The 27,349-nt window shown below is 40.4% G+C and overlaps 2 protein-coding genes across 5 annotated transcripts in view; both read right to left on the bottom strand.

Moving 5' to 3' along the window:
* Positions 1 to 806: 806 nt before the first annotated feature.
* FKTN (fukutin) lies at positions 807 to 19,163 on the bottom strand. Of its 2 annotated transcripts, XM_030512840.1 has the most exons (10): positions 18,777 to 19,163; positions 17,431 to 17,490; positions 13,873 to 14,076; positions 12,183 to 12,460; positions 10,615 to 10,747; positions 9,266 to 9,395; positions 8,038 to 8,171; positions 7,024 to 7,151; positions 3,713 to 3,948; positions 807 to 3,611 (listed from the first exon to the last, which is right to left on the bottom strand). In XM_030512840.1, the coding sequence occupies exons 1-9, from the start codon at positions 18,879 to 18,881 to the stop codon at positions 3,735 to 3,737; spliced, it is 1,386 nt and encodes a 461-aa protein (XP_030368700.1). In that variant the 5' UTR covers positions 18,882 to 19,163; the 3' UTR covers positions 807 to 3,611; positions 3,713 to 3,734. The 2 variants fall into 2 exon arrangements, with proteins under 2 accessions (XP_030368700.1, XP_030368699.1); XM_030512839.1 differs by having other exon boundaries at positions 807 to 3,948.
* A 3,726-nt stretch (positions 19,164 to 22,889) lies between these two features.
* The window catches only part of FSD1L (fibronectin type III and SPRY domain containing 1 like), a 31,410-nt gene continuing 26,950 nt past the window's right edge, over positions 22,890 to 27,349 (bottom strand). For 2 of the 3 annotated variants that reach the window (XM_030512836.1, XM_030512837.1), the window contains 4 exons: positions 26,728 to 26,819; positions 26,035 to 26,286; positions 25,621 to 25,709; positions 22,890 to 23,819 (listed from right to left, as the gene is read on the bottom strand). In XM_030512836.1, the coding sequence (XP_030368696.1) occupies positions 23,697 to 23,819; positions 25,621 to 25,709; positions 26,035 to 26,286; positions 26,728 to 26,819 (556 nt within the window). In that variant the 3' untranslated portion in view covers positions 22,890 to 23,696. The remainder of the gene's footprint in view (positions 23,820 to 25,620; positions 25,710 to 26,034; positions 26,287 to 26,727; positions 26,820 to 27,349) is intronic. The other variant, XM_030512838.1, reaches the window with a different exon arrangement.

Here is a 27,349-nt window from a genome sequence, read left to right as displayed (position 1 = left end):
CGCAGTTTCCCAAGTTCCCACATTTAGTTCTGCAATACACAGCATGATAGAATTACATGAAGAGCAAAAAGCAGGCCTACACAGTGAGGTAGCTGCCCCCAAATTTCTTGAACTGCTATGTGAATTCAGAGAATTCTGCCGATGGGTAATAAAAGACAGAATTAAGTTCCTGGAAGTCACTGCACCATGACAAGCCAGTCCTTGGAAGGAATGTATCTGTATTATTACACAGATGTTACTCCTTTGGTATCTGTACTATTACACAGATGTTACTCCTTTAACATCTCAATTTACCTGCACAAAACAATTCAACTGACAGTGCAAAGCAGAGACTGTTTTTCTCTTGAGTTGACAGACTTTAAGACTTATGATGAAGGGAGAGAATTCTAAAGCAGCAAAGGATGCAACTGTTTGTTGGGAACCAGCATGTGCCAGACTGTTTCAAGGGACAGGGCATAGCAAAATCTGCTAATTCTTTTCATTTGGACAGCAGTAGAAGATTCAACCATATTTTCAGGACTCTCTCCTACCTATATCATGACAGTTTCGACTACCTTCTACTTCTGACTTTAAAATAAGAGTAGGGTGGAACATACACAGGCCTTTCTTCTATGGCAAGATTCCTTCTGGACAGATCAAAAGCAAACTACAATCAGTCTTGGTACACATTTGTCTGATGTGTTCTCAGAGACCCTCAAAATCAAAGGCAGTGGTTAACATCTTTGTTGGTGGCAAGGACAGAAGGATTGAGTGCATCCTCAGCACATGTACAGTACTCCAGGATTCTACTACGGAGGCGACCTCAATTCACGTTCCTTCCATTTACTTCCATTTCCTACCAATCACGGCAAGGGAGTACATATGCCCATTCTGCAACCATCTTTTGAATATGGCTTTTTATGGTCCCTTCTCTTCAGGGAACCCTATTTCTTCAATCTTACTTTGCAGTTACTCTGGAGCTTTGAACACCTTGCTACCTTCTTCTCAGCTCATGGGCATTCCTTGAATAGGCTCTGCTATCTTTAACAGTTACACATACGTAATGTGCTTTCTTTACTACATGAAGTCAAGGTACTTCGCATGTCGTTGCTGAAGACTTTAAATGCATGCCATTAAAAGAATTCAAAAATTGCCCATGTCTTCAGAGAACTTTCAAAATCAACCTAGTTAGTAAGTTAGGAAGGTAACACAGAATTAAGAATTCATTTCAGATGAGGCAATCCAGGAGAACTTAACAGGAAACAAATGCCTACATCTGTGTGTTTCCATGGGCATGGCAAGGCTTCAGCCTCATGGTGCGCCTTCAAAGAGCACCAGTTCTACCATGTTCACACCATTCCTTGGGATACAATGCTAAAAGCAGACAATCTGCCGTCAGGGTAAATGTGTGTGTGCAATTGAGGGATCCTTTTTTTTACATATGGGCACCTGCTTTATTCCAAGTATCTTTGTTGTGTTTAAGTATCTTTATTTAAAAATTAAAGTTCAAGATAAGACAGTGTAAGAAAGAGCTCAAAATTTTTCTCGGTGCGTTATGTTAGGGTAACTGTGATGAAGTGTGTTAAATGCTGCCCGAGATGACAAAACAGAGGATGAAATAACATCCCGAGTTGCAAATTAAACTTCTCCTTTTAATCAGTGTTAATTACACTTGCGTCTTGTGAAGAGAAAGTATTTTAACCTGAAGAATAACTTACAGGTATAATCAACTGTTTAAGACATCATCCCTTTCAGGGACATGCATTTTTTAACATTTGTCTTTCCATCTAAAAAGTAAAGAAAAATTGACAGGCTTATAATTTTCTGATAGTATCTTTTTTCTTTCTTCTTTTCCCACTCTTAAACATCTATCACATTTGAAAAACTTGCAAGCTTATTGTACATTATTAAACAAAAGTTCGTGAAAACAGAGTTCTGAACACAAAAAACCATAAAGACATTGGCTTTTTTTCATTTCAAGGGAAAAACTACAAAAACTTTTGAGAAATTATCCCTTATGATATAGTGTTTACTTTACTGAGTAAATGGCATTAGCAGGATTTTACATCTCTCCCTTCTCAATCAGACAAAGCCAACAAAGTTACCACACCAATTGAAGAGACAACATGACAAGTTGTTGCCAGAAGCTGAATAATTTACTCGAGTGCTTCAGTGGCACTGAGCCTCCTGACTGCTGGAACTGAGAGTGCTGGCAGGAAAAAGCATGCAGCACACTCCAGGATGAAAACAGCAGGGAAGCCCAGACTGCAGCTGGAACGATACAGTAGTAACACAGCCGCACAGCAGTAGCTATTTAATCTCGCCAGAACTGTACACATTTGAATACACAGCAGAGAACTGCAAATCAACAGAACACAAAACACAGACTCAACCCACCTCTTCCCAATGAAAGGTGGAAAAGCTGCAACCCATAGATAACCTTTCTGCTTTAACAAGGAAAGAATGGATACAGGTTTGGTGCAAGTAAACGTGAGCTCCATTCAGTCCCTTGATTCACAAGTACTCCTGGGTCTATACTATACATTCCAGTCATAACTCACTAGCAGCTCTACTGCCCTTGTCTTCCCCACACAGCAGGACTGAAATAAATTTGGACACATATGCTCATATGAAAGTTATTATTCCACTCCAAAATGCTGAAGAAGCAAGCTTACTTCATTGACCAAAAGCACAAGCAGAAGCAGGAGAAGAGTTGTCAGGCTTCCACTTTATTTTCATCCAAAGCCTAATGTTGCAAGTGGGATGTTAGTGTAATTATGCTACTGCAAATTTGATGGAACAGTTGGCATCTTTACACACTTCTGCCTGAAGAGCTACAGTTCTCCAACATCTCTGTTCTGTGGGCCCATGTTAAACAGAAAACTATGAATACCCCATTTCCATCTACTTGTAAGAAAGCAGAGATAGCTACAATTCTCTAAAATCTAGTGAAAACTTTTACAGGGAGAACAAACTAATTGGGACACTAAACCCAGAATATTTATTTTTTCATGGGCAGACACCCCTGCAGCATACACCTTCATGTCCTTGAAAAAGAAATAAAAAAAGCAAATAACATTCCCTGTCATAATTGCATGCAATAGTTAATTCACACTTAAAAAAAAAAAAAAAAAAAAGCAGCTATTATTGGAAGATGTCCAATGTGGATAAATTCTCCTTCCATTCATTTAGTATCACACCACTACCCAATACCTCCTACATTAAAGCAGGTGAGTCACATGGGTTCTGTGTAATAGAAACACTCAACTGACAAGAGCAACCTGTTGCATATCATAGGGATGTATGAGTCTCAAATCAAGCACATCTGAGATACTCGTAACTCTGGTGTTTAAAAGTTGAATATTTAGGAGATCTCCTCTGAAAGAAACGAACTTCGCTGTGATTCTTCCATCCTGTCCCTCTCTTGTGCTTGAGAAGTGAACAGTCCCATGGTTTTGATGATCCAAAGAAAGTCTAAGCCACCTGGCCACTGTTTACATTTAAATAGTGAATTAGATGTCAATTAAATAGTCAGTTAAACAGCCCGTAAGTTTACTGCAACATTTCTCTCTGTTCCCTTTGAGCAGCTTTTCTTTCAGATCCTCTTTCTTTCAGTTGCCTTCAATCTTTTCCTGAAAAATGCATGATAAAGGAGAAAAAGATGCCTACTACTAAAAAAAAAAAAAAAAAAAAAAAGTAAATGCCTTTGGGAAATGGGAAATTACAAACTGACGGTTCCAAGGATAGTCAGATGGTCAGTAGATCTGAATGACGTCATCCCATTCATCGACAGGCCAGATACCGTTGTACTGCACGTTGGATGGTGAGCTCTTCCAGTCCCATGTCTTCACAGGAACCTTCCAGTCTGGGCCATAGTTGGCTTCAATATACTGAAGGGTTTCACAGGGCACGTATACCCTGAGTTCTACAAATTCAGTCCAACACAGAGTAAACTTTGGAAAGAGATACCTGTGTCACAACAAAAGAACATGGTCACCGGCAGAAGACTGAAACACACCTCTAAATAAGTTCATGGAGAAAGCAAGCAACTGCAGCAACTGGTTATTCATAATTTGTTTTTTCTTATTTCACACCTTCCTATCTATGAAATATTATTTACATACTGGACAGTCTTATGGCGACATGGCACCCCAGAAAGAATTGCATCAGACAACGGGACTCATTTCCGGAACAACCTCACAGACACCTGGGCCAAAGAGCACAGCATTAAGTGGGTACATCACATCCCCTATCATGCACCAGCCTCTAGGAAAATCGAACAGTACAATGGACAGTTAAAAACTACACTGAGAGCAACACCGGGAACACATTTAGCAAAGGCCACCTGGTTGGTCGACACTACAGGATCTGCCAACAGGGTGTCCCAGCCCAACAGAAACTCTTACGTACTGCAGAGGGGGATAAAGTTCCGATGGTGCACATAAAGAATGTGGTAGGGAAAAGAGTTTGGGTTGCTCCTGCTTCAGGCAAAGGCAAATCCATTCATGGGATTGCTTTTGCTCAAGTACCTGCGTGTACGTGGTGGGTAATGCAGGAGGATGGTGAAGTCCAGTGTATACCTTAATGGGATCTGATGTTGGGTGAGAACAGCCAATGAACTGAATTGTATGCTAACTGCTATATAACACTATATACTATCACTTCTATAGCAGCTATATGCCCATCACCACACAGGGTGCCTTGCTGCACCTGTCTCTATCGCTGTGCATTTGGAAATCTGAACCTGACCCTCTTTTGATTGCCACATTAATGAAGAATGAACTTTGATGAAACCAGACAAGCACGACAGTGATGGAATCAGAACACCACATGCCATCTTTCTTGTCCGAAAAGACTGTTATGGAACCCAAAGTTGTGGACTACATGAACTCAACAAACTTTTATAGGGGGGGTCCACAGACTAAGGGAATGATACCTGTATGTATATACCAAAAACCAGGAAAGGTGATGGTGTATAAGAAGTGTGGGATCTGGCATGACATAAATGACAGGGAATAAGGGGTGGATACTGTCCTGGTTTCAGCTGGGACAGAGTTATTTTTCTTCCTAGTAGCTGGTACAGTGCTGTATTCTGGATTTAGTGCAAGAACAATGCTGATAACACACTGATACTTTAGAGTAAGTGCTACTGAGCAACAAATAAATAAAGGACTTTTCCGTCTCTCATGCTCTGCCAGTGAGGAGGGGCATGGGAAGCTGGAAGGGAGCAGAGACAGGACACCTGACCCAAACTAGCCAAAGGGGTATTCCATAACACAGCACATCATGCCCCATACATAAATTGGGGCAAGTCACCCAGAAGGCCCAGATCACTGCTCAGGTTGGGCTGGGTATCAGTCGGTGGGTGGTGAGCATTGGCATTGTGCATCACTTGTGTTTCCTGGGTTTTATTCCTCTCTCTTTTCATTATTAGTATTAGTAATTATTATTATAATCATCATATTTTACTTTATTTCAATTATTAAACTCTTAACCCATGTGTTTTAACCTGTTTGTGATTCTCCTCCCCACCCACTGGGGAGGAAGGAAGAGAGTGAGCGAGTGCTCTTGATACTTGGTTGCTGGCTGCGGTTAAACCGCCACAGGGTGTTATTATCAACAGTAACTGGTTAACATCTGCCACGTGGTCCTAGGAAGGAGCATTTCTAATTCTTTCGCAGCTTATTTCCATATCATTCTGGCACCTGTAGGAAATCACTTAGACCCTGTCTCTACTTTTTTCATTTACAAACTGGATTTAACAGTTACCTCCTTTAGAAGGGCGTCAAGAGGATGATCTATGTTATTTGGTAGGGGAGACTTAGATAAAAGTGGCATTAAATACTTTATTATGAATCAGGCCTTTTTTAAAACCAAACTTTACCTTTCTTCAATCTTACCAAACAAAGCATGCAATTCTCCTTCAGCACCCACGTTTAAACATGGTGTGCCAGACTTGGAGCAGCTGTGAAGCATTAAAATACAGCTGCTACCCTGTACTTTCTGAAACCTCCTCAGCCCATTTAAATTGTTAAAAAAAAAAAAACCCCAAAAAAAAAAAACAAAAACCCAAACCAAAACCCGAAAATAAATTATTCTACCAATCTGACCTGTGATTTCTGCAGAAGGGCCAACGTAAGCCCTACCTATAGGTATGTTTACACCTATTGAAGCTCACAGGTAAATTTCACAGTCTGATCAGAATGACATCCTGCAGGATCACAGTGTCAGAGTCAATTTGTTAAACAAGTTAAGCCTATGTACTATTCCTGCAGAGGACTACTCCCACTTCTGAATCTGCGAAGTCTTCCACAGGAAAAAAAAGAGATCTTAAAATTCCTTTTCACAGATTAAAATAAAACCATAAGCACTTAGACTTTTTGAAGGCGGCGGCTAAAAGATTTGTGCATTTGCATTAATTAAAACACCCGCATGTTCCTCTAAGCATAAAGTTAATTTTACTTCTAAGCACTGAGCAAAGAGTATCAGAAAATAAAACAACCTTGCTTTTATGCCTTAAATGGAGGGAGAGAAAAAAGTAATCAAGCACTTTCAGATGTATATCCAGAGATTACTGATTAGCTCTAAACTAAACCAAAAAGCAAAAAAAATGCCAGCTACCAAAGGGAAGACAAGCTAAACAAACGTTATTAGTGGATCTATGATCATCAAATAGCTTTATAGCTGTTGTCAACAAACACAGTTTTAGAAACTTTTTTTCTATCTTAGCAGTTTATGTTACTCAGAGCTTGTCACAGTCCAGATAACATTTGCTTGATATACAACATGCCAGCATTGCTTTCAGTTTCAGGAGAGAACTGACATGCGACAAGCCAAGCACCTCTCTATTAAGGCATAGTACTGCTCTATTCCTACTTCTCTGGCATCAAAGTGCAAAATCTCCAGTGATTCTCCTCTGATAACTGCCTTTCTCACAAAAAGCACAGACTTTGCCAGGCAACAACACACAACACACAAAATGCCAACACTAAACACTAATCGGTTCAATTTCTTTCTGATTAGAGGTATAAATCCTATTCATACTTAAATTTCTTGCCCGATTTGGCCTGAGTTCCTCCATTCCATATGTGGTCATCCTCTTCATAGAAGAAAAAAATATCAAGTTTCACTTCATCTTCTCCCTGGAAAGAGAGCTCTAGGCTGTCTTCTACCTGCAAGACAAAAATACGCACTGTATATACTCATAAAAATACCAGGCTATTTATGTCAGCAGGTGTCATAGAACAAATTTATTTTGTCAGGTATGAAGAATGACTCCTATCCTAACTGAAGAAAATACACTAACTCTGCAATTTTTTATTTTTTTTAATGCCTTGAGAACATTGGAAATTTTCTGCCCTTCAGTTGGGACTACCTTCTCTTGCCTCCCTTTAGCCCCAAAAGCTTTAGCAATGTCTCTCTGTCCTCTGCCACAAGCAAAATAATCTCAGTGAATAAACACATAATTAGTGTCTTCATTTAACACACTTCCTCTACAATAAAACACTCACTAGCACCAGTAACACTGTATCACTTGAACTGTGACTGTGCAATTCTCTCTCTTCACCATTCTGCAGCCTACACTCTGAAAAAGTTACATAAAGATCCACATTAGCTAATAATGAACAAGCCCAGTGCCCATCTCAAGCCATCCTTTCCTTTTCTGATAACTTTACTTACAGGGCTACAGATAATCTCAGAGCTATCACCAATCATCCTGTATATTGAGGCCCATCCAATCTCAAAGACTAAATTCTACCCTGATTCTCAAGTTTCCCTGAAACCACTGAACACATATCAGACCACTTTGAAGCCTAGTAAAAAATTAATACGAGGTGGAATTCAGACACCCTGAACAGGGCTGATGCTATTAAGAAGAGTATTTTCTCTGTCCAAGAGAACACACTAAATCAACATGATTATATGTTTAGGTAAAACCCTAATGAGTAAATATGTCTGCCAAGGAGACTTCAGATCCCACTTCTACATAACTGATCTGCAGCTGTACTCAAACTTACAAATGTACAGAAAGACATATGAAGCAAATGGTTTGGGTACCTTGCCAAATTTGTGCTTCAGTGGTAAGCCTGCTTTCTGAAAGGCTGGAATGATATCTGTTTTGTAGTCCCTTATAAAGATTCCCAAATCCACATCTTTGCTGTGCGGAATGACGTTGCACTGTCTATACCAACCTAAGGGAAAAAGAAAAAAGGACAAAACGAAACTAGCTAATTCAGGAACATGAGAAATACATCAATAGAACAAAGGCAACATAAAAATGAACTGCCAGAAAATCACCAGGCCAGAGATCTTTGAGGCCATCAACAATATTTCTTTCTTTCTCTAGCACGAAATGAACCACATTGAAGAAACAAGTATTACTGCACTTACACCCAGCTCTTTCCTCCAGAAAGTCAAGAAGGAGAGACAAAACACTTAACTCTTTCAAAGATAAAATATCTTCAGTTTTCCAATCTAAATGTCTTTAAGGAAAAAACATTATATATCTTGGCCCTAGTCTAATAGGGCTACAGCTGTGATTTTAATTTAAAACTATTATTTTAAGTAGTATTTGAGACACTAACCATCTTTCAGTCACTACTACAAAACAGTAAGACAAGAAATGGGACATCCTTTTGTCTGTTTGATTAAAGAAGCTTTTAGTAACTGTCCAGTCAGAAAATTATATTCCCTAGGACTAAACAAATACAAGTCAAATGTGCACACACATGAGTTTTCACAACTTATTTCAGTAATAAAAGACTCTTCACCAGTGATAAGACACTACTTCCATCTTCAGCAGAATTTAAAACCTACACTAACAGGCTGACATTTTATTAAAAAGATGTGTTTTACAATAAATAAATATTTTACAAGTCAGTGATAAGCACCAAATTGCATGGGAAGAAAAACCAGATGAGAGCCTACATGGACAGCAGTGTATCCATCACTCTGTTTTCCAACTAGCATTTTAGTAAATTAAAAGTCACACAATTTAGGGAACAGCTGATTACTTCCTAAGCAGTGATCGCAGTGAATACAGCACAGAAAAATGTTAACCACACTAAATGCTTCACTGAAAATTTGCTCAGCATCTCCAAGGCTCAGGTTTCTAAAGAAAAAGCATTTTGTCAGGAGCAAAAAGGCCTATTTCAACACAGCTAATGCCACATATTACCTTCCAACATGGTACCATTTAACCTCAGCTAACATCACAAGCAATAGAAGATAAAATGTTTAAAATTTCAGATGAGTTTAAAAACACAACACAACACAAATGTTTTACCAAGGCACGTTCCACTGCTCAGCCAGAACTTTACCCCTAACTTATTTAGTGTCAGGGCAGCCAGATGGAGCAAAGATTTTGCTTTTTTTCTGAACTCCACTGCATCAAGAGAAGCATCATCAGGATACAACTGGAAGGCAAAGGAAGAGTAAGCAAGCTATTAAGAGAGCAAACTTGTCCATTCATTTTTCAGCGTCCTAAGAAAAAATTACCTTTAAAAATTTACTTTACTAATATCTGGACAGTATCTGTTTTCACATATACAGCCCAGTTTGAGAACCTGCACTAGAATGATAAGTTAAAATTCAAGCCTGAGACATCAATCTTAAGTTTTTCAAACTAACAGAATGTAAAGTCACAGTAAAATAGAATCATAATATATGTATTAGACACTGATTCTCAGCATTTGGCAACACACACAGACGAACCCTACTTCTGCACACACGGCAGTCAATACCCAGAGTCCAGGGAGAAGCTGGGACAGGATCAGCGACTCGCAGCACATTAGTTTATTTGGCGCCACCAGGTGTTACAACTGGATGTTGACAACTTCTGCCACAGAATAAAACAACGTGAACAGAAAATCATGCCCATCTTCCAGCTACAACCGTGCCCAGATCTTCTGTTAATGCAAAGCCCAAAACAACACGGCAGTCTGGGCAAACATTACCAAATCAAACACAGGCACAACGCACCACTCAGCTTCATGACTGATTAAGAGCTCTTGTGCAACAAACAGCTGAAATGACTACTCTTCAAAACAGATGCCAGTTGCTTATTTCAGTATTAAAGCTCCAGCAAAGTTCAATATACCTTCTAAGGCACATTTTCTCTGCCTGTGGTGATTACTGCCTGGCGATTTTCGAGCTGAGGTAGCAACCTGATCTAGTGGAAGGTGTCCCTGCCCATGGCATGGGGGTCAGAACTAGATGATCTTAAGGTCCTTTCCTGCCCTAACCATTCTTTTAGTATATTACTCAGAACTTTGAGAATTGCCGTAAGGAAAATTTTCAACCACAAAGATACAAAAGATCTTAGTCTTATTTACATGAAATCTATTTAACAGTAACAATGTGTGAGAACTATGAACGTGTTGGTCACCTCTTCTTTTGAAAAGTTTTGGAAAATGGAAAAAAATGTGCTCACATGTTAAAAAACCCATGATTTTCAGTTAAAGTTTTAGTTTTATTACCACTTACTAAACTGTGGATTTATTCCCAGAGGCTATATTTAGCATTAAGTATGCATACAGTCCCATCAAGGTAAAAAACAGTGAACTGTGTGTAGGTTTGTGTCAAGCAATGAAAACATACATTACATCCCAGAGACACTACCTGATTACCACTAACCTGAAAGAAAGCCCGAGCTTCTCTGTACCTACATTCAAGAAATCTAGAGTGTGACATCTCTTCTAGAAAACTGGATGTGTTTTTGGGAATTTGAACTTTTAAGTCATCAATTGAAACAAGCAGAAGTTCTGGCCTGCAGAGAGAGAAAAATGATTTATTACCCCATTCAATTGCTTTACAAACCACACACCACTTTTCCCTCTAGCTTAGGTCAAACTCTTAATGCATACTACTGGCAGTGACACCTCTGTCCAAATACACCCAAACCCGATTATAAAAGGAGACCAATATGAGCTTCAACAAATTCCCAAGCAATTCAAAATTTTGTTTAAAAAGAAATTCTATGCCTAAAAGCCCACAAAGTTACTTTGTCAGACCACTGATTCCTCTATTCACTCATGATTCACACTGAATTTGTTCAGAGCTGTTATTCAGTGCTGTTTATTTAGTTGTCTAAATATGGGATGCACTTAAGAATGAAGTTTTACTCTGTACTTTGAGGTTATTTGCATTTAAAATCTAAAAAATTATCAGCCTTCACAATGAATGAAATGTGCTATCTAACAGCTTACACAGTTGACTTCAAATGTTTAGGCACATAACCAGCACAGATTGCACGTTTTAAAAGGAAGAATGCTGTCAATTTTAAGGAGAAAGTTTAACAGATTTAAGTTTGACCTGTTGGCTGTTTTTCTCTAATTTATGGCACATACACACATCCTATAGGAACACTGCTCTCAAAGCCTAGTGGTATGTGCTTGGATTTAAAAACAGTGACAAGATCTGTATTTCCTCAAATACTGGTATTGAAAGCATTTTAAGAAAAGGCAGACATTTACAGTAACTTTACCAATGCAATGCAAAGTTTAAGCATAAGACTATGGACAAATAAAAACACCAGTTCAAACATTTATGCAAGAAAGGAGTCCCCTCAGCATGTTGAGAGCATAGTCTAGATGTGATGGTTGGCACATGTCTTTATGGTATTAGCGTCACCTCTCTTTATTCATGTTCTTTAACACTGATTATTTGTACTGTTATGGAATGGATTTCTGTTGCTTCCCCTTTTCATTTAATGTTCTCTACCTGTATTCAACTTTTGGATACATCCCACTACAGAAAGAACACCAAATATCTATCAGCTAGTACTAAATCTCTTGCCACTTCTACTTTACCCCTGCATTGATAGCACATGGCTATCAATAGATTTCAAACTTCTGAATATATTAATGGTAAACTGCTGACTCAAGCAGAAGATCCGATGGTACATTCAACCTCAGTCATGACTTCTTTGACTTCTCACATCTTTCTGCTTGCTTCGACCTGGCTAAATAGCAACTTCCTCTAAAATGCACTTCTTCATTTACAAATGGCAGAAAGCTCTTGCTGTCAAGCAAACAGAACTGGATTTACCTTCATGTCTTAATTTACATGCACCTTGAGGGCTGAATCACACTTAAGCTAAATTCTACAACTTGACTTTAGGAAAGAGAGTAATTTTATATACAGGAGAAAACTTATTTTGGAAGTGCCATTATGGCTTTTTCTCTTCTCTGTTTTGAACTCACTTTTCATATGCTCCAGGGTAGCGACCAAAGTGGAGTTTCCGGAAAGGCACAAACTTTCTGTCCATATGTTGCTTGAGCCTCAGGGGGCCATGCCAGAGATAATTACCACTCCTCTCATAGAAGACCACCAGGTGAATGGCATGAGATGCCAGTTTAAATATGTAGTGCAAAGGAATTTCAATCCCAGACAGGTCATCCATCCCATCCAAGCGGGGGTCCTTGTTTATAATTTTTAGCCATTGGAACCCCATTTTCTCAGCAGTTCTAAAAAGGCCCAGCTAAAAATGAGAGAGAGAGAGAGAGAGAGAGAGAGAAAGAGGGGCTAAAGGTTAGAGAAACCAAAATTAAAAGCTTATTGCTTATTAGTAAGTGACATTATTCGCCATTTTCACTTTCTAATCAGACTTAAGCACAAACTACTCAAAAATATGTAAGACATATACATCAGCAACCACAATCCCAACCACTGTGTTTCCTTAAGTTTTGTCCCTCAAGTTATTCAATAAAACAACAAATAAACGTTGTAAGCCATGCTTGGACTAGGTTTGCTCCTTGCCACCATAGCACCCTTCTCTGCATTCTCAAACTGTTCTCTAAAGCTATTCTTGTGCCAAACTTGGGCTTTGAAAGTCCCTGAATGATATCCCTAAGGCAAAAAAAAAAAAAAAAAATTTGTGCAAAATCATCTTCTATGATGTTCATAAATATTTGTCTAAATGTCACCAAATGTGGTATGAGGTAACACGCTTTCATATTTCCATACAAAAAGGGAACTAAATTCTGGCTGATGAGAAAAGAACCAATCAGCATCTGAACACCCTTTCAATTACCCTCCTTGAACTGTTTTATACAGGCATATCAGCTTCTCCTCTGGATGCTACAGATATTATCAATGAGCCACAAAGGAATGGGGAGATGAATTTAAATTAGTGTGCTGCCACACAACCTTATTCTCAGTTTCTTTAATTCCTTTACAGCTATGCAGTAAAAATAGCCGCAGACCATTTTAAGGTCTCCTGCTTTTTCCTGTTTGTCACTGGTATGTTTAGTCTGTATAGATTAATAAATATTTCCAGCTGATGCTTAATTGATGAAATAATCTTGGATTCCTTTTTGTTCTTCATCACATGCTACACTTCTATTTTTAACATCTCCATTTAAAAATCTCAGAACACCAAAGAAAAGTAGAGAAAACAATACACTGAGAAAATAAAGTGGTGTTAAGTACAAGGATGTACTAAGAGAAATGTAAACCATAAGACTATGGTTTAAATGTCTTCTAAGACTAAGATAATCTTTCCAGCCTTGTCACATCAACACCTGCATTCCTCCTTGATAGATCCCCAAACTCAAGATTTATTACAGCTAGAATACAGACTTAAAGTTTTCCTTCTTCCTTCCTAACAGACCACTTTCTTTTTTCTTTCTGGCACAGCCTCTTACTACAAGTGTTTATGAATATTGCAGACGGCTTCCAAAAACTTTTAGTTATCTGTAAATCACTCTTAATGTATCTAAGGTAGTGCCTGGATGATATCTTTTGCCATTAAAAACAAGTTTCCTCTAAGCAATACCTTTACAAGATTGCCACACAATGAATTAAGAGGCCTTAATACAAACATGAAAGCATTGTATCAAAAAATTAAATGCATTAAAATACACAAATGTGAACTGAAGAAAAGGCACTTACTTCATGTTTCCATGTTTTGTCCAGCAGTGCAAATGTAGTAAAGTCTCTTGGAGCACAAAAGTATTTGCATTCTGGACTAGGGCCATCAGGAGAACTTCTGATCTGTTCAATATCTTTATCAACCAGTCCCAGAATCAAAGGATCGATCAAATACACTGGTATATTGTGACTGGATATTAAGCTCAAGAACTTCCTAACCACGTGCTGTTTGACAGAGGATGAAATTTTAAGTTAGAAACACCATCTTTAAGCATACAAAGGTTAATACATTAAAACTCTTTGATATAAGGAAAAAGAAAAACAACCCACTGACAGAAGGAAATTTTATCTCCCAATACCTTTTCCGAGAATGCACTTTACTTCCATGAACAATTGTGGAAATGGAAATTTTCTCTTTCAGAAAAACAGGCTGCTCTCGGGCTTTCCAGGTCTCTCAGACTAAAGTAAAAAACTTTCTACAAGTTAAAGTACTTGAACTGCAGAGTGCTAGACTTGAGAACAGACTCTAGGCTAAACTCTAGATCCTTTGCAGCTCTAGACTGAGTTGGAAAGCACTTGAATAAACCAGAGATTGTAAGATGAGATGCGATACATATGCAGGTGCTGAGGGAGCTGGGTGATGCCATTCTGAGGCTGCTCTGCAACATCTTGAAGGGCTATGGTGGTCAGGAGCTGTTTCTCAAGTCTGAGAAGAGGTAAATCTATTGCTATCTTCAAAAAGGAGGATCTGTAGAACTCTGGTCACCTTATTCTCAGTCCCTATGAAGCTACTGGAACAAAAGGCCCTGGGAAGTCACATCCAAGCATGTAAAGGACAAGGATGTGATTGCGAAAACCAGCCAAAGGAAAACTGCAGCTAATCACACCGATTGCCCTTGAAGAAGTTTGTGGGCAAGGTGAGAGCAATGGACACTGTTCATACCTTGACTTCAGTAAGGTTCCTGACCCACTCCCCAAACCTTAGGTGTGATGCTCACTGTATATGATGGGTGACACAATGAGGAGGTAGGAACTGAGTGCTATCCAGTCTTTGAATACCTGTGTACTCAGGGCACTCAACCACGGCAACACTGCATAAGGGGTTAAAAGCTGTAGCAAGAAGATTCTGCGCCTGACGAGAGGATTTATTAACTTGACTCAGTGGAGGATTTTAATTAAGTACATTTAAATGTCCCTGGTGCACAGAAGACATTTACAACAGTCATAGCCACGGTGCTATTAAAAATGTAATGTATTTATCTGTAACAGATAAATTTACTTGAAGTACTACTCTAATAAAAAAAACCCCAAACATTTGCTTTGAACAGCACTGTCAGGCTTTATGTCTGTTACATCTCAAGGTTTCTAGAAGAGGTGTGATAAACCCAAGCTACCTACCCAGCAAGATAACCCTGGCTTTTCTAACTGAAGCTCTAACCTTCTTCCTGTCCAGCTGCTGAATCTGTTCAGACTCCATAGGCCAACCTCCCATTCTGGCACAGTGCTTTGGCTTCAGAGGGATGTGAAAACGTGAAGACAGAATGTGGATCGACAAACAGAATTCAGGCAGCAGCACTACATGTACTTGAGACAGGAAAGTACCAAATGAAGAATGATCTTTTGTAAATAAGTAAACTCAGCTTTGTTTCGTGGTAACAGGATGTTGAGCTTGGTGGTTTTGAACAATACAAAGGAGAAAGTAACAGAAACGAGGTGCACAATAACCAGCCAGAACTGGACTGATGGTAGTTGGCCTGATGATGGGACTTTCCAAACTTGAAGTTCAGCCAAAGGACAAGGTGATGAAGAGGAAGATGATGAAGAAAGGACCACCAGGGCTCCCAAAGACCACTACCATAATAGAGTGTGCATGCAGGAAGAATAATCTCAAAATATGATGTCATGTATAAGTAACTTCATAAATATGCATGTAATGTAATGAATATGTATGATTAACAATGATAAAATCACATTAATCACATTAAGTTTGTTTGATGCTCGGACGGGACACGCTAGGAGGAGCTATCCCCCGTGTTCCCCAGTGCCGCAATAAAGAATACCTGCTTCTCAACTTAAAACTTTCTTGGCGAGTTCTACGAATCCATGCTGTACAGGAAGAAGACAGACCACCCTCTTAGTGATTTCACCTACCTGGAGCTGAAAGCTGAATGATGTGCTAGCGTTATTTCTGCAAGTAAAACTAGCAGATCAGACTGACGAACAGGATGCAAATCTACGCAAAAATACCTACAACCCCCCCAACCCGTCCTTCACTTCTCCAGGGAAGCAAATGCTTTTAGTTGAAACAAATAATTGGTAGAAAGAGATGGTGATCGTGTCAAGCAGCTAAGAGTCCTTCACTTCTCCAGGGAAGCAAATGCTTTTAGTTGAAACAAATAATTGGTAGAAAGAGATGGTGATCGTGTCAAGCAGCATTCAAACAGACCATTCTGGACTCATCACGCAGGGACTCTCAAGAAAGTTGGGGGCGCAACATTCTGCTTTGTTATTGATGATCTTGTATGAGCAAGTTAAAGCTTAATGAGAATTCTGCCCACAGACTGGAAGCCTGCTATGACCATGTCACCTAACACCTAGTAGGTAGTTCCTAGAGGTGCTATCTCCAAGAATAGCGAGGTATTCCAGGCACAATCCAGCAGTCCACAGGGCAGTTGATGGGGATTACTCCCAAGAACAGTTCTTAACTAGTGTACCTTTCCTCTTGCTCAGCAGAAATAAGGTGTTTAAATGGTTCTTTTGCTGCTAGCAACAGTAGCATCCAAAGCAAAAGGCAGCCAGCTTCCAGTGCATCATTCTTTAACCATCTGTGCTGGTTTTCCTCTGGGAGATCTGATAAACAAAAAACTTCTATAAAGTGTTTCCAAACAAATGCTAACTATGAAATCATACTGAGCTTCTGATTCCCTGAGGCCAACATGATGTTTTGATTGCACTCAATCCTGCAAACCTTAAACACGACACAATAAAAAATACCCCATTTCAAATATCTAATGGCACTGCTAACACTGCTCCTGAACCCTGGAATACAGCAACTGGTGAATGCTGAAAAGTAACATCTTCCTGCTTCTGAAGAGCTTTATGACCCAGCATAAGCAAGTAACACAAAACACTGAGCAGCAGGTTAACCAACTGCTGGGGTGAGTGAGCAAAGAGGTATTCTGTGACCTGAGACCTGCAGCCGATTTTTTTACCATGCTACTGACTATCAACAAGCTGCATGCCAAATAAGCCAATCTTTTCAATACTCAGTCTGAAAGAATACAAAAGCCTGGATCAAAACTTCTATACCAGAAAGAACAAGTTTTGCTGCTGCTTAGAACTTTAACAACACTACTAAGGACTGCACAGAAAAGGCTGCTAGCCTGTAACTGCTTCTCAGTTCTTTTTTAAACTGATGTTTTGAAACACTTCATAACTTCACTCAGTGAAGAAAGTATCTCTTACTCCTTAATACTAGAAAGCCCCCCGTGAATTTGAAACAGAACTGTGCAATTCCATGAGAATTCTGGAATTGCATGAGACTGGCAGAACTGTAAGAACCAATGACATTGTACATACCCATCTAGTGCTGTCTTGGCCTGACTGGCCTCCTGTGACTTTGGAAAACACTGCTCCATTCTATCAAAACCAAGGAAGGGGAGAGGGAGGAAGAAAGAAAACGGGAAAAAAAGTAAGTTTCAGTTGAATTTCTGCTTAGGATTTCTTAACAGGACATTCAGGGGCATTTATTCAGTCAGCATTTTATAGTTACAGCTGTGGTTATTTATGCCTCCGGTCACTCAACTACAGTACTGAAAACGAAATCATAAACAACTGCTCTGGCTTAGTATATTTAGAAGGACAACACAAGCCTTGACGACTTCCAGACATACAAGGATTGCATGATCAGACCTCAGGTTTCTAAGTCAATAGACGTAAAATAGGAAGATGACAAACACAAACGCTGTTAGGCAAATACCACTGGGGGAAAGACAACAGGATCACGCCTCCATCTTTCCAGATGTAATCCCAGAGAGTTAAATTTGAAAGAGAATATATTAATATGATAAAGCCAAGATGGTTTGTGGCTCAGCTTTTAGCTTTTCAAAAGCATAAAGAATTTCTCATTCACAGCCTTGTTGTTCACAATCAGAAACGATAAGAAAGTCAAAGGCTGTGGTACCATCCAGCACTAAGACTGCCTGCGTTTGTTAAGAAAGTCCTTACCAAAAGAAAACAAATTCAGGAAGTATGATACCTATGCAGTTCTTCCATAAAAATGAAATTAGTTACTTTGTTCAATCTGCACTGCAACTGTAAACTATGAAGCCATAAAAAACCCCATAGTATTTCATTTATAGTAACACTGAACCTCTTTTTCCGTTATAGAAAATCAGGCTCACCTAAACGTTCCACCGGTGGCTTAAATGCAGGATTTAATCTATGTCACCTAGATAATTATGAACCCTGAATCACAAAGCACTAAAACAACTGCAGAAAAAGCTGGGTTTTCTTTTAAAAACACCACTGCTGAAAAAGTTTCAGCCAATAAATGCTGCCTTGTTTCTTCAGAAAAACCCCAAGATAGCACTTGGTTTGCCTTTACTCTCCACAAGTGTCACTTAACAAGAGTAAAGGCGGCTTGTGAAGATTATGCAGCGAACGACATCCCATTTTAGAATTAATGGGATGCCTCTGGCTGACATAATGACTTGAATATCAGGGTGACAACTTCACCTGATTGTGCCCCTGCCACCAGTACCTTGCTAGGGCTACCTCCCTTCTCCACGTCAACACTGCAGGAACTGCCAGCCACACGGGAGCAGTTTGGAGGTGGCGCTGGCGCTGCTGAAGGACTCTGAAGAGAGCAGGCATTATACCCCGTTATTCCACAACAGCGAGCCCGTGCAGCACAGCTCCCCTACCTTCTGCGACAGATAGAACTTGTAATAGTACAACTGGAAGAGGAGGAAAACCAGGCTGGTCAGAGAGAGCAGCGCCAGAACCACGTTCTTGTTGATTTTCTGCATTAGTCTTCGGGGCGCTGCCGATCACCGCCTGGAAGCCGCGCCGCGTCGCTCATCTTCTCCGGCTTCCCAGCTCCTCTCTGCGCGCCGCCAGAGGCAAGCGGGGCGCTGAGTGGGGGCCCGGAGCAGGCCGCAACCCGCAGGCCCAAGCCGGCCGCACCGCAGAGCCGCGGCGGGGCCCCCAGAACTGCCGCCCGCCCCGCCCGGCCCTGCCTGCTCCCCGCACCGGGCCGCGGCCCCCCTCACCCGCCGTGCTAACCCTCGCTGCAGAGCGCCGCCCGCGGCAGCCGCGCATGCGCGGGGGGGCCGAGCGCGCCGGCCGCTGGGCCCGGGGCCCGCCGGCAGCGCAGCGGGGGTTGGCGACCGCCCCCCCAAGCAGCGTCCGCTGCCGCGGAGGAGAACGAAAGGAGGACGCGGGCACGTCAAGTTCAGGTGTCTCTTTTAATGGAAAAAGCTCGCGTTCACACAAGTCACAGATACCGAAACACCGCGCGGGCCGCCAGGCCACGCCCGGGGCCGCCTTCCTGCCCTACCCGGCCGCGCTGCGCAGGGCCGCGGTGAAGCACTGGTGGAGAAGACCTGAGGTAGAGCCAAGGGAGGGCTGGGTAAACCCCGCGCCGGCCGCAGGGGCAGGCGCCGCAGGAGGAGGCAATGGAGGATGCCGCTGCTCGGCCTGGTGCGGAAGGAAAAAACACATCCAGCCTTCCCTTTCCACAGGGCATCTAGAGCATCCGAGTTCCGCTGAGGCTGGGCGGGCAGCGATCAGCACAACTCGCTGCCGTCGTCGCTCAGACTAGGCGTCATTCATAACCTGTGACTGTCATCAGACTAAGATACTGCTGAGCCAGATCTTCCTTCTGAGGGAACTGGTTGCCCCAACCCTAATACGAAACTGCATTTCATATAACTGCACCACCCCAGTAACATGGGAGGGTGCAAAGCAGGAGGAAACAGGATTTGTACATTAGCCTCTACTTTATCTGCTTAAGAGGATGGCTAAAGAAATAAACCCGTTACCCTCTGCCATCTAGATTTGGTATCTGGAGGAGCACCTATCACCTAGATGCTTTTAAATGCTTTCTGGAAGTGGCATTGCTGCAGTCCATACAGCTTTATACATAAACAATTAAAGTTACACTTTTCTGATGTATTAAAAACTCCAGGGAAACCTTCAGTTCCTCACAAGTCATTCTGAACTTGTTTTAAATTCATTTTGGTCATAGAGCAGAAAACTACTGCCTAGCCACCAGACAGCATCAACTCCAGAGAAGAGAGGCTCATGGAGTATTAAAGTCACCAGGTATATCATATTTAGCATTAACTGCGGGGCAAAACTACAGACATTCAAAGGTCTAATCCATTGCCAAAGAACAACCCCTACGACCCCTAGAAAAAAATAACAGCTTCACCAGCCACATCCCTCTCTAGCTGCAGGTACAAACAGTGCACCAACTGCAACAAAGCATCACCAATATATTGGTACTGGACAGACACTAGCTCAGAAAAAAAAGAAGAGTCAAAAAAAACCCTAAAGTGCTTAAGGCAATTCTTCATATCCCCATTTACTAGAAACAATTGAACTAGCTGTTAGCAGCAAAAATTTGACATCTGTGCAAACTATTATATAACAAATTTATCTTTTAAGGGTAAAAAGTCACATATTAAGTTCATCTAGGACATCAGTTAAAATTTGCAAGTCACAAGTCACAGTATTAAATACTTCAGGCTTTCTTCTAAGTGTTAAATTACATTTTTACGTGTGCATATCAAATTTACCTTGCAGGCTGCACAACATCTTGCTAGAAAAACTTCATCATTTAAATGCTCTTATGAACGGCTGGAGATTACTCATGGTTCTTTCTCACCACACATTAACTTACTGAACATCCCCTTTCTTTTCAAGAAGGGAAATTTAAATAGGAACATCCTATTTAACTGATGAACATCCAAATGAAGCAAACAATGGGGCAGTGTGAATAAGTAGTAGCCTGTTTCGATGTCTGTTTACCAGTCATTCAGCAGAACAAGTCTCAAAACAAGAAGCATCCATCTTAAGCATCCTCAGTCTAAACACCACCAGGGTCCAGCAATCCTCAGCCCCTCACATACCACTGAGTTGATAGCAGATGAGCCCCTAAACATCCAGTCAGGTGTTCATTGCAGTAAAAAGGAAAGAAGTGAGGAAGAAATATTTAAGATTACTACACAGACTATGTGAGCAACAACATCTGTAGATGATGTGTGAAAGATTCAGACACTGTTGATTTAAAAACCATGTCGCCTTCCAATATTTTTGTTTCGAGACCCAAAACACTAAACTGGTAGAGGAAGGTACAGTTAAACTGGGAATAGTTTTGCACTTTCCTCTGCAAGAAAGATCACAGCTAACTTGGTTCAAAATGCAAATATTTAGAGATGGCTCAAGTTCCAGATATGAAATGAACATTAGGGGCTCAACTGTCCTGTCAACTTCATGATTTCTCAAGGGAAATAAAACCACCTGGAGCAGGTATTAGGAAAAAAATTAAGTTTTCCACTGAACATCACAACCAGTTTATTACTCTTAAGGAATTTCTCCTCCTCTTGAGAAATCCTGATGGATGCAGAGGACCCATTGATACTAACAAAATTTAACACAATTAGGTGGTCATGGTTTTTTATGGACTGAGAGATACACAAAAGAAAAAAAAAAATTGACCCCTTTCCTACTTTGGACCTGTAGGAAAGGAGCCAATTCATTATGGACCCTATCAGCATGAATTAGAAACAGCTTTCAGGTGGTACTAGGAAAAAAAAAATCTTCAGTTAGGAAACAGTCAATTCAACTGTGTTTCCGAAAATTGCTCCTGGACTTGATTAGAGGGAAGAAACCAAATTTAAACAGTCTATAATACACAAGTTATTCTCATAGAAAAGCTGAGATTTTCCATGAAGAATATAACATGATTTTTTTTTTTTTTCAGCTCTCCCACTATTACAAGTCATTTGACTGTGTTTACTAAGCTTCCAACTAGAAATTGAGATGATGGAACTCTAAGGCTCAACATTTCATTTGATTGCGAAAGAAAATGTAAACCTGCAGATCCAGCAGCAGATTACGTTAGCTGGGAAAGCATTTGCTCACTTTCTACTTTTTCCTTGCCCTTAAAAAAGGAAAATGCCTTAAGTTGGAAGCTATAAAGAGATCCTTTAGAATATGATCATAGAATCACAGAATGGTTAGGGTCGGAAAGGACCTTAAGAAAATCTAGTTCCAACCTCCCTGCCATGGGCAGGGACACCTCACACTAGATTATGTCACTCAAGGCTCTGTCCAACCCGGCCTTGAACACTGCCAGGGATGGAGCATTTACCACTTCCTTGGGCAACCTGTTCCAGTGCCTCACCACCCTCACAGTAAAGAACTTCTTCCTTACATCTACCCTGAACTTCCCCTGTTTAAGTTTAAACCCATTACCCCTTGTCCTATCACTACCATCTCTGATGAAGAGTCCCTCTCTGGCATCCTTCTAGGCCCCCTTCAGATACTGGAAGGCTGCTGTGAGGTCTCCACGCAGCCTTCTCTTCTCCACCCTGAATAGCCCCAACTTTCTCAGCCTGTCTTCATACGGGAGGTGCTCCAGCCCTCTTATCCTTGCGGTCCTCCTCTGGACTTGCCCCAACAGCTCCTGGTCGCCTGCTGGTCACGCTCCTTTTGAGGCAGACCAGGATATGGTTGGTTTCTGAGCTGCAAGCGCACAATGAAGCCAGCTCATGTTCAGTTTCTCATCAACCAACACCCCCAAGTCCTTCTCCGCAGGGCTGCTCCGAATCTCTTCTCCGCCCAGCCTGTAGCTGTGCCTGGGATTGCCCTTAGCTTGGTTAAACTTCATAAGGTTGGCATCGGCCCACCTCACAAGCGTGTCAAGGTCCCTCTGGATGGCATCCCTTCCCTCCAGCGTATCAACCGAACCACATAGCCTGGTGTCGTCAGCAAACTTGGTGAGGGTGCACTCAATCCCACTATCCATGTCACCAACAAAGATGTTGAACAGGATCAGTCCCAACACCGACCCCTGAGGGACACCACTCATTACTGGTCTCCAAGTGGACACTGAGCTGTTGATCACAACTCCTTGCATGTGGCCATCCAGCCAATTCTTTATCCACCAAAGCCAATTCTTTATGCACAAAGACAGTCTTATAGCCACATATACACGGCCTATAAACAAGGCTAGCAAGTTATGTGTGAGATTCCATGTTTCTGCTGGGTAAAAAACGTCATGCAATTTTCGGAGTTATCTGGTTATTCAGAAAGTTCCAGGAATCCTCACTAGGCTGGCTAGTCAAAGCAGCTAGCAAAATTGTGTGCCTGGGCTCAAATAAATATCCTTTTGAAATGCATGTTTCATATCACAAGTTCTAATAGGAAGCCCAGTAATAATAAAAAATATAGTGAAGTAATTCATGTTAGGAGAGCTAACAAAATGGTATTACATTCTTCATAGAAAAATATAACAAAAATAATATTCAAGTCCATAACAAAATGTTTAAATACAGTATTAGAAAAGTACACAAGTTACAGCTTTTGATTTCTCACTTATTTTTTTCAAATAGGCAACAGTTCAGTTTTCTGACATTTCTGTCTTGATTCACAGTAGCTTACTAATACTTTAGCCCCAAACCTTTGCACTGTCAGTACCCAGGCCTTAAACAACAGTAGGTAGCAAACCCAGTGTAATCCAGTGCTCACAAACTTCTCTGAGTACCAGCTACACAGGAAAAAAAAACCAAACCAAAACAAAAAAAACATTCAGCAACAGAAGCATTTATCAGACATTAGCAGGCAATATTGTTTAGGCTGTTTGTTGAACCACTCAATCTATTTTCACTTTTCTGGACCATGCTCACAGCACTTGGCACCTGCAATCCAGTACTCACTGTAAGCCCACCACACCAGGTCTAAGGAGAAGGAAAAAAATAAAAATAAAAATCAGTACTCTGAACATTATGAAACATCTACATCTCTCTTCTCCCATCCCATAGTGGAACTAACACAAAACTTATCCTGGAGCTGCATCTGTCTTCTCTCTTGTTCACTAGTCATAGCACTCTCTAAAACATTCTAATCATAGAAGCTAACTTTTAAGACCATAAAGTCTAAGGTGCTTCACATATCATGCTTTGTTGCTCTGAGTTCATAAACAAGTGTAAGATGTAATACAAAAAGCTTTCCTAATAAGAAAAGTTCTTTGAAGACCAGTGTGCTAGCAGCAAGTAGTTAGAATGACAATGAAAAGCTATACTCTTACTATGCTCCAGTGTCTGAAAGCTGATCAAATTTCCCCAGGTTTCTATATGCTTAGTTTTAATATAACACAGCAGGATTATGCCGACTTGTGTACTGTGTTTACATTAAGTTGTGAGAAGCTTCAGGGGCACAGGTGCCAGTGACCTTTATTCTACAACTGAGTTACATGAAAGAATATATCTCCATGTTTACAAATGAATTTAAGAACTGTAATTAGCTTGTTATTTTTATTTTAACTATTCAGGCTAACCCAAGTAATGTCTGTAAGACTGCGATCACTAAGTACTAGGGGCTGCAGGAGATGCAGACCAATAGGCTGAAGCGTGGTAAACAGGTGTGTGCTTGGATGCCTTAGGAACTGACTCAAAGAGCCTGCCTTCGCAATGCTAGAGGGATGACTAATACATGTATCCCAACAGTCCTGAAGCTATTAAGTTCCCCATATGTTGGAAGGGATCAGTAAAGCAACTTGCTTAACCATCTCCAAATAAATAGCTATTAAAAGTCTAGACTCCTATTGTCAGTACATCTAACTAACAGTAGAAATCGTGAGAAGAATTCTGTCTAATAGAAGGAAAAATCAGGTGTTTTGAAGTGCTATATAAAAAGGCTGCTGGGGCAAGTTATTACTCTTCCATTCCTCCTCCATGCCCAAAAGAAAAATAACTTTATTAACTGGCCTAATCACACTTCAGAATTACCATGCTGTGTTTTCTATGGGCTGAATTACAAGAAGCTAGACATCAGTATCTAGGCAGCTGAGTTGTTAGTATGAACTAGTATGCCAGCCTCCTCCAGATTCCTAAGTTTTCCTAGGCCTATATTCTGCACCCAAAGTATGACGTACTTGGTGGCAGCTTATAACGCAACTCCAAATTTAGTTAAGTTACTGAAATCATTAAAGGAAAGCCAAAATACAGTAATTAATGCTGCTTCTCTGCCTTTCTTTTTTTTTCCCCATAGAATTGCAGCAAGTTTTCACTGATAAGCTTAGAGCCACAAAAAAGTTATGCAGACCAGTGAAACAACTGAGCTTTTAAAGATTTGAAAGCTGAGTCTTGTATCTCAGAGGGAAGCATCTAGTGTTGTTCTATCTCAGGACACCTATTCTGACAGCTCACAGCATCTTGGACTCCCACCTGCATCAGTCTGGATCAGTTATTGTAGCAGGCTCATCAGCTACCAGAATGTGCTATTAATTTACCCTACAAAAATTTAATGACTTTTATTTACGTAGCTGAGACATCCAGGTGCAGAGTTCTCCTACTGGAGTGCTATTATAAGCACCACATGAAATCAAATTGAAAACAGTTAAACATTTAAAAAAATTATTAGTCAGCCAAAACCAGTGCTCCCAGTTTCCTCCTTTTTAAAAAGAAAAACCCAAACAATTAAGTCTTCAGTAAACTAAATTTAGTGCTAGAAACTGAAGAAAATTTTATAGATACTGACCATGAAGCCTGGTAATAATGGCTGGGTAAACTTCGTTCTGAAGGTGTATAACAGCTCCTTTGAGTTTGCATTATAAAATGACAGCTGACCTAAAAGAGACAGAAAACAAACTGAAATACATGCTTAAGTTACTATGTCTTACTGTATAATTTGTTATAAAATTGATTGCTTCACAGGAAAAGGTTTCCAGAACACACTAAATACAATCTACATGACTGAAAAGTTCTCAGTTAGTAGCTCTGTTACATGGATGAACTCAGGTCATTTGACATTACAAGCACTATTATACAATCAGCTCAAGGCCTTATTTTCGTAAAAGACTGTATCAAATCTGGAAGTAATGTACTACTTTTGCCTTGTACTGCTTTAACTTCACATAGATAGCTAAATTTTTAGATTAAGATTATAATTTACCTCCATCAAAGTCGCAGTATACTCCTACCCTATCTGGAACAGGTATATCTAGAGTCTTGGTTTTATTACTATGTTTTGCTGAAAGTGTAGTTTGCAGCCAGTTGTTGATATGGATACACCAGCTTGAACTAGTCTTTCCCAGCTGATCAAATTTCCCCAGGTTTCTATAGGATACTCCCATGCTGTATGACTTGCAGTCCTTTTGGGCTTTCACTTCCCAGTAATGCTGTCCACTTTCAATAGCGGTGTCTCCTACCAAAAAAAAAAAAAAAAAAAAAAAAAAAAAAAAGTAGTTGCTACAATTAAGTGCACCTTACAATGCTTGCTCCCTTATAGACACCAGTGATGCCTCCTCTGTTTTACTTTAAGATGAAATACAAAAATCTGAGCTACAAGGAACAAAAAAAGTAATGTAAAAGACAATAGAATGGAAATATGAAGTAGAATGAGACAGTTTTACTTACACTCATTAAGACAAGATACACTTAACATCAATTCCACATTTAATAGCAGTGAATGTCAGTCACTAAGAGCTTTGTAATAGAGAGAGCTTCAACAGACTTGAAGACACTTGCTGTAGCACAAGATTCTGGTGTTTTGTAGGCAAAACTACCTACTGACAGCATCAAGTACACAGCCTTGAACAATCAATCATATATCCTGATTACCTCTAAGTAGTAAAAAGTTCCTTACCTAACACTGTGTATGATTCACCAACAAAACGATCTCTGCTGCCCCTCGATGAGGGTCCAACAGATGTCCTCTTTGGAGACAGTGCACCACTTCTAAGAAGAAATTAATTGTTCGTGATTGACGCCATTACAGAAATGCACACTCAAATTTTCCCCAGTCTATTAGGGGGCAATAAACACACATAAGCTATTGAAATGACACATTAGTTCAGCCACTTAACACCTCTAATAGTATGCATGCACAAGACCTGAGAGAGAAGACAGCCAGAAAATATACAAGACATCGTAACAAACAAGTTTGGAGGCAGCTGAGAAAGGAAACATTAGGAGGAAAAAAAAAAGCAGATGTGGGGCACATGGTTTGAATGAACACCTGTATAAGAGTGTTTTGCCTGTGCTACACAGAACCTTGGAGAACACACGCTTCTGGCTTTCCACATAAGATTTCTGAAAAAGTCTTGTAGACCAGCTACAATCAGGTAAGTATGAACACACCAGGCCAAAATGCCTATCACTGGAATTTTAATAGCAGTGAATGAGAAAAGCATCATTTGCATTAAAGGTAGGTTTTTCAGAGCATGTATGGCTTGTATACGCAATGAATGAAATCCCAGAGAAAAGTG

This window comes from Strigops habroptila, chromosome Z (genome assembly GCF_004027225.2).
Source record: "Strigops habroptila isolate Jane chromosome Z, bStrHab1.2.pri, whole genome shotgun sequence".
Lineage (NCBI taxonomy): Eukaryota > Metazoa > Chordata > Aves > Psittaciformes > Psittacidae > Strigops > Strigops habroptila.
This window is presented reverse-complemented; position numbering and strand designations above follow the sequence as displayed.

Bases quoted from the DNA above. Each gene is read 5' to 3' on its own strand.
- FKTN (XM_030512839.1), bottom strand. From the start codon at position 18,881: ATGCAGAAAATCAACAAGAACGTGGTTCTGGCGCTGCTCTCTCTGACC. The intron at 10,748-12,182 runs GTGAGTTCAAAA...CTCTCTCTGCAG, and splicing joins TACCCTGGAGCATATGAAAA to GCCAGAACTTCTGCTTGTTT. The intron at 7,152-8,037 runs GTACCCAAACCA...TTTGTCTTGCAG, and splicing joins TGAAGCACAAATTTGGCAAG to GTAGAAGACAGCCTAGAGCT.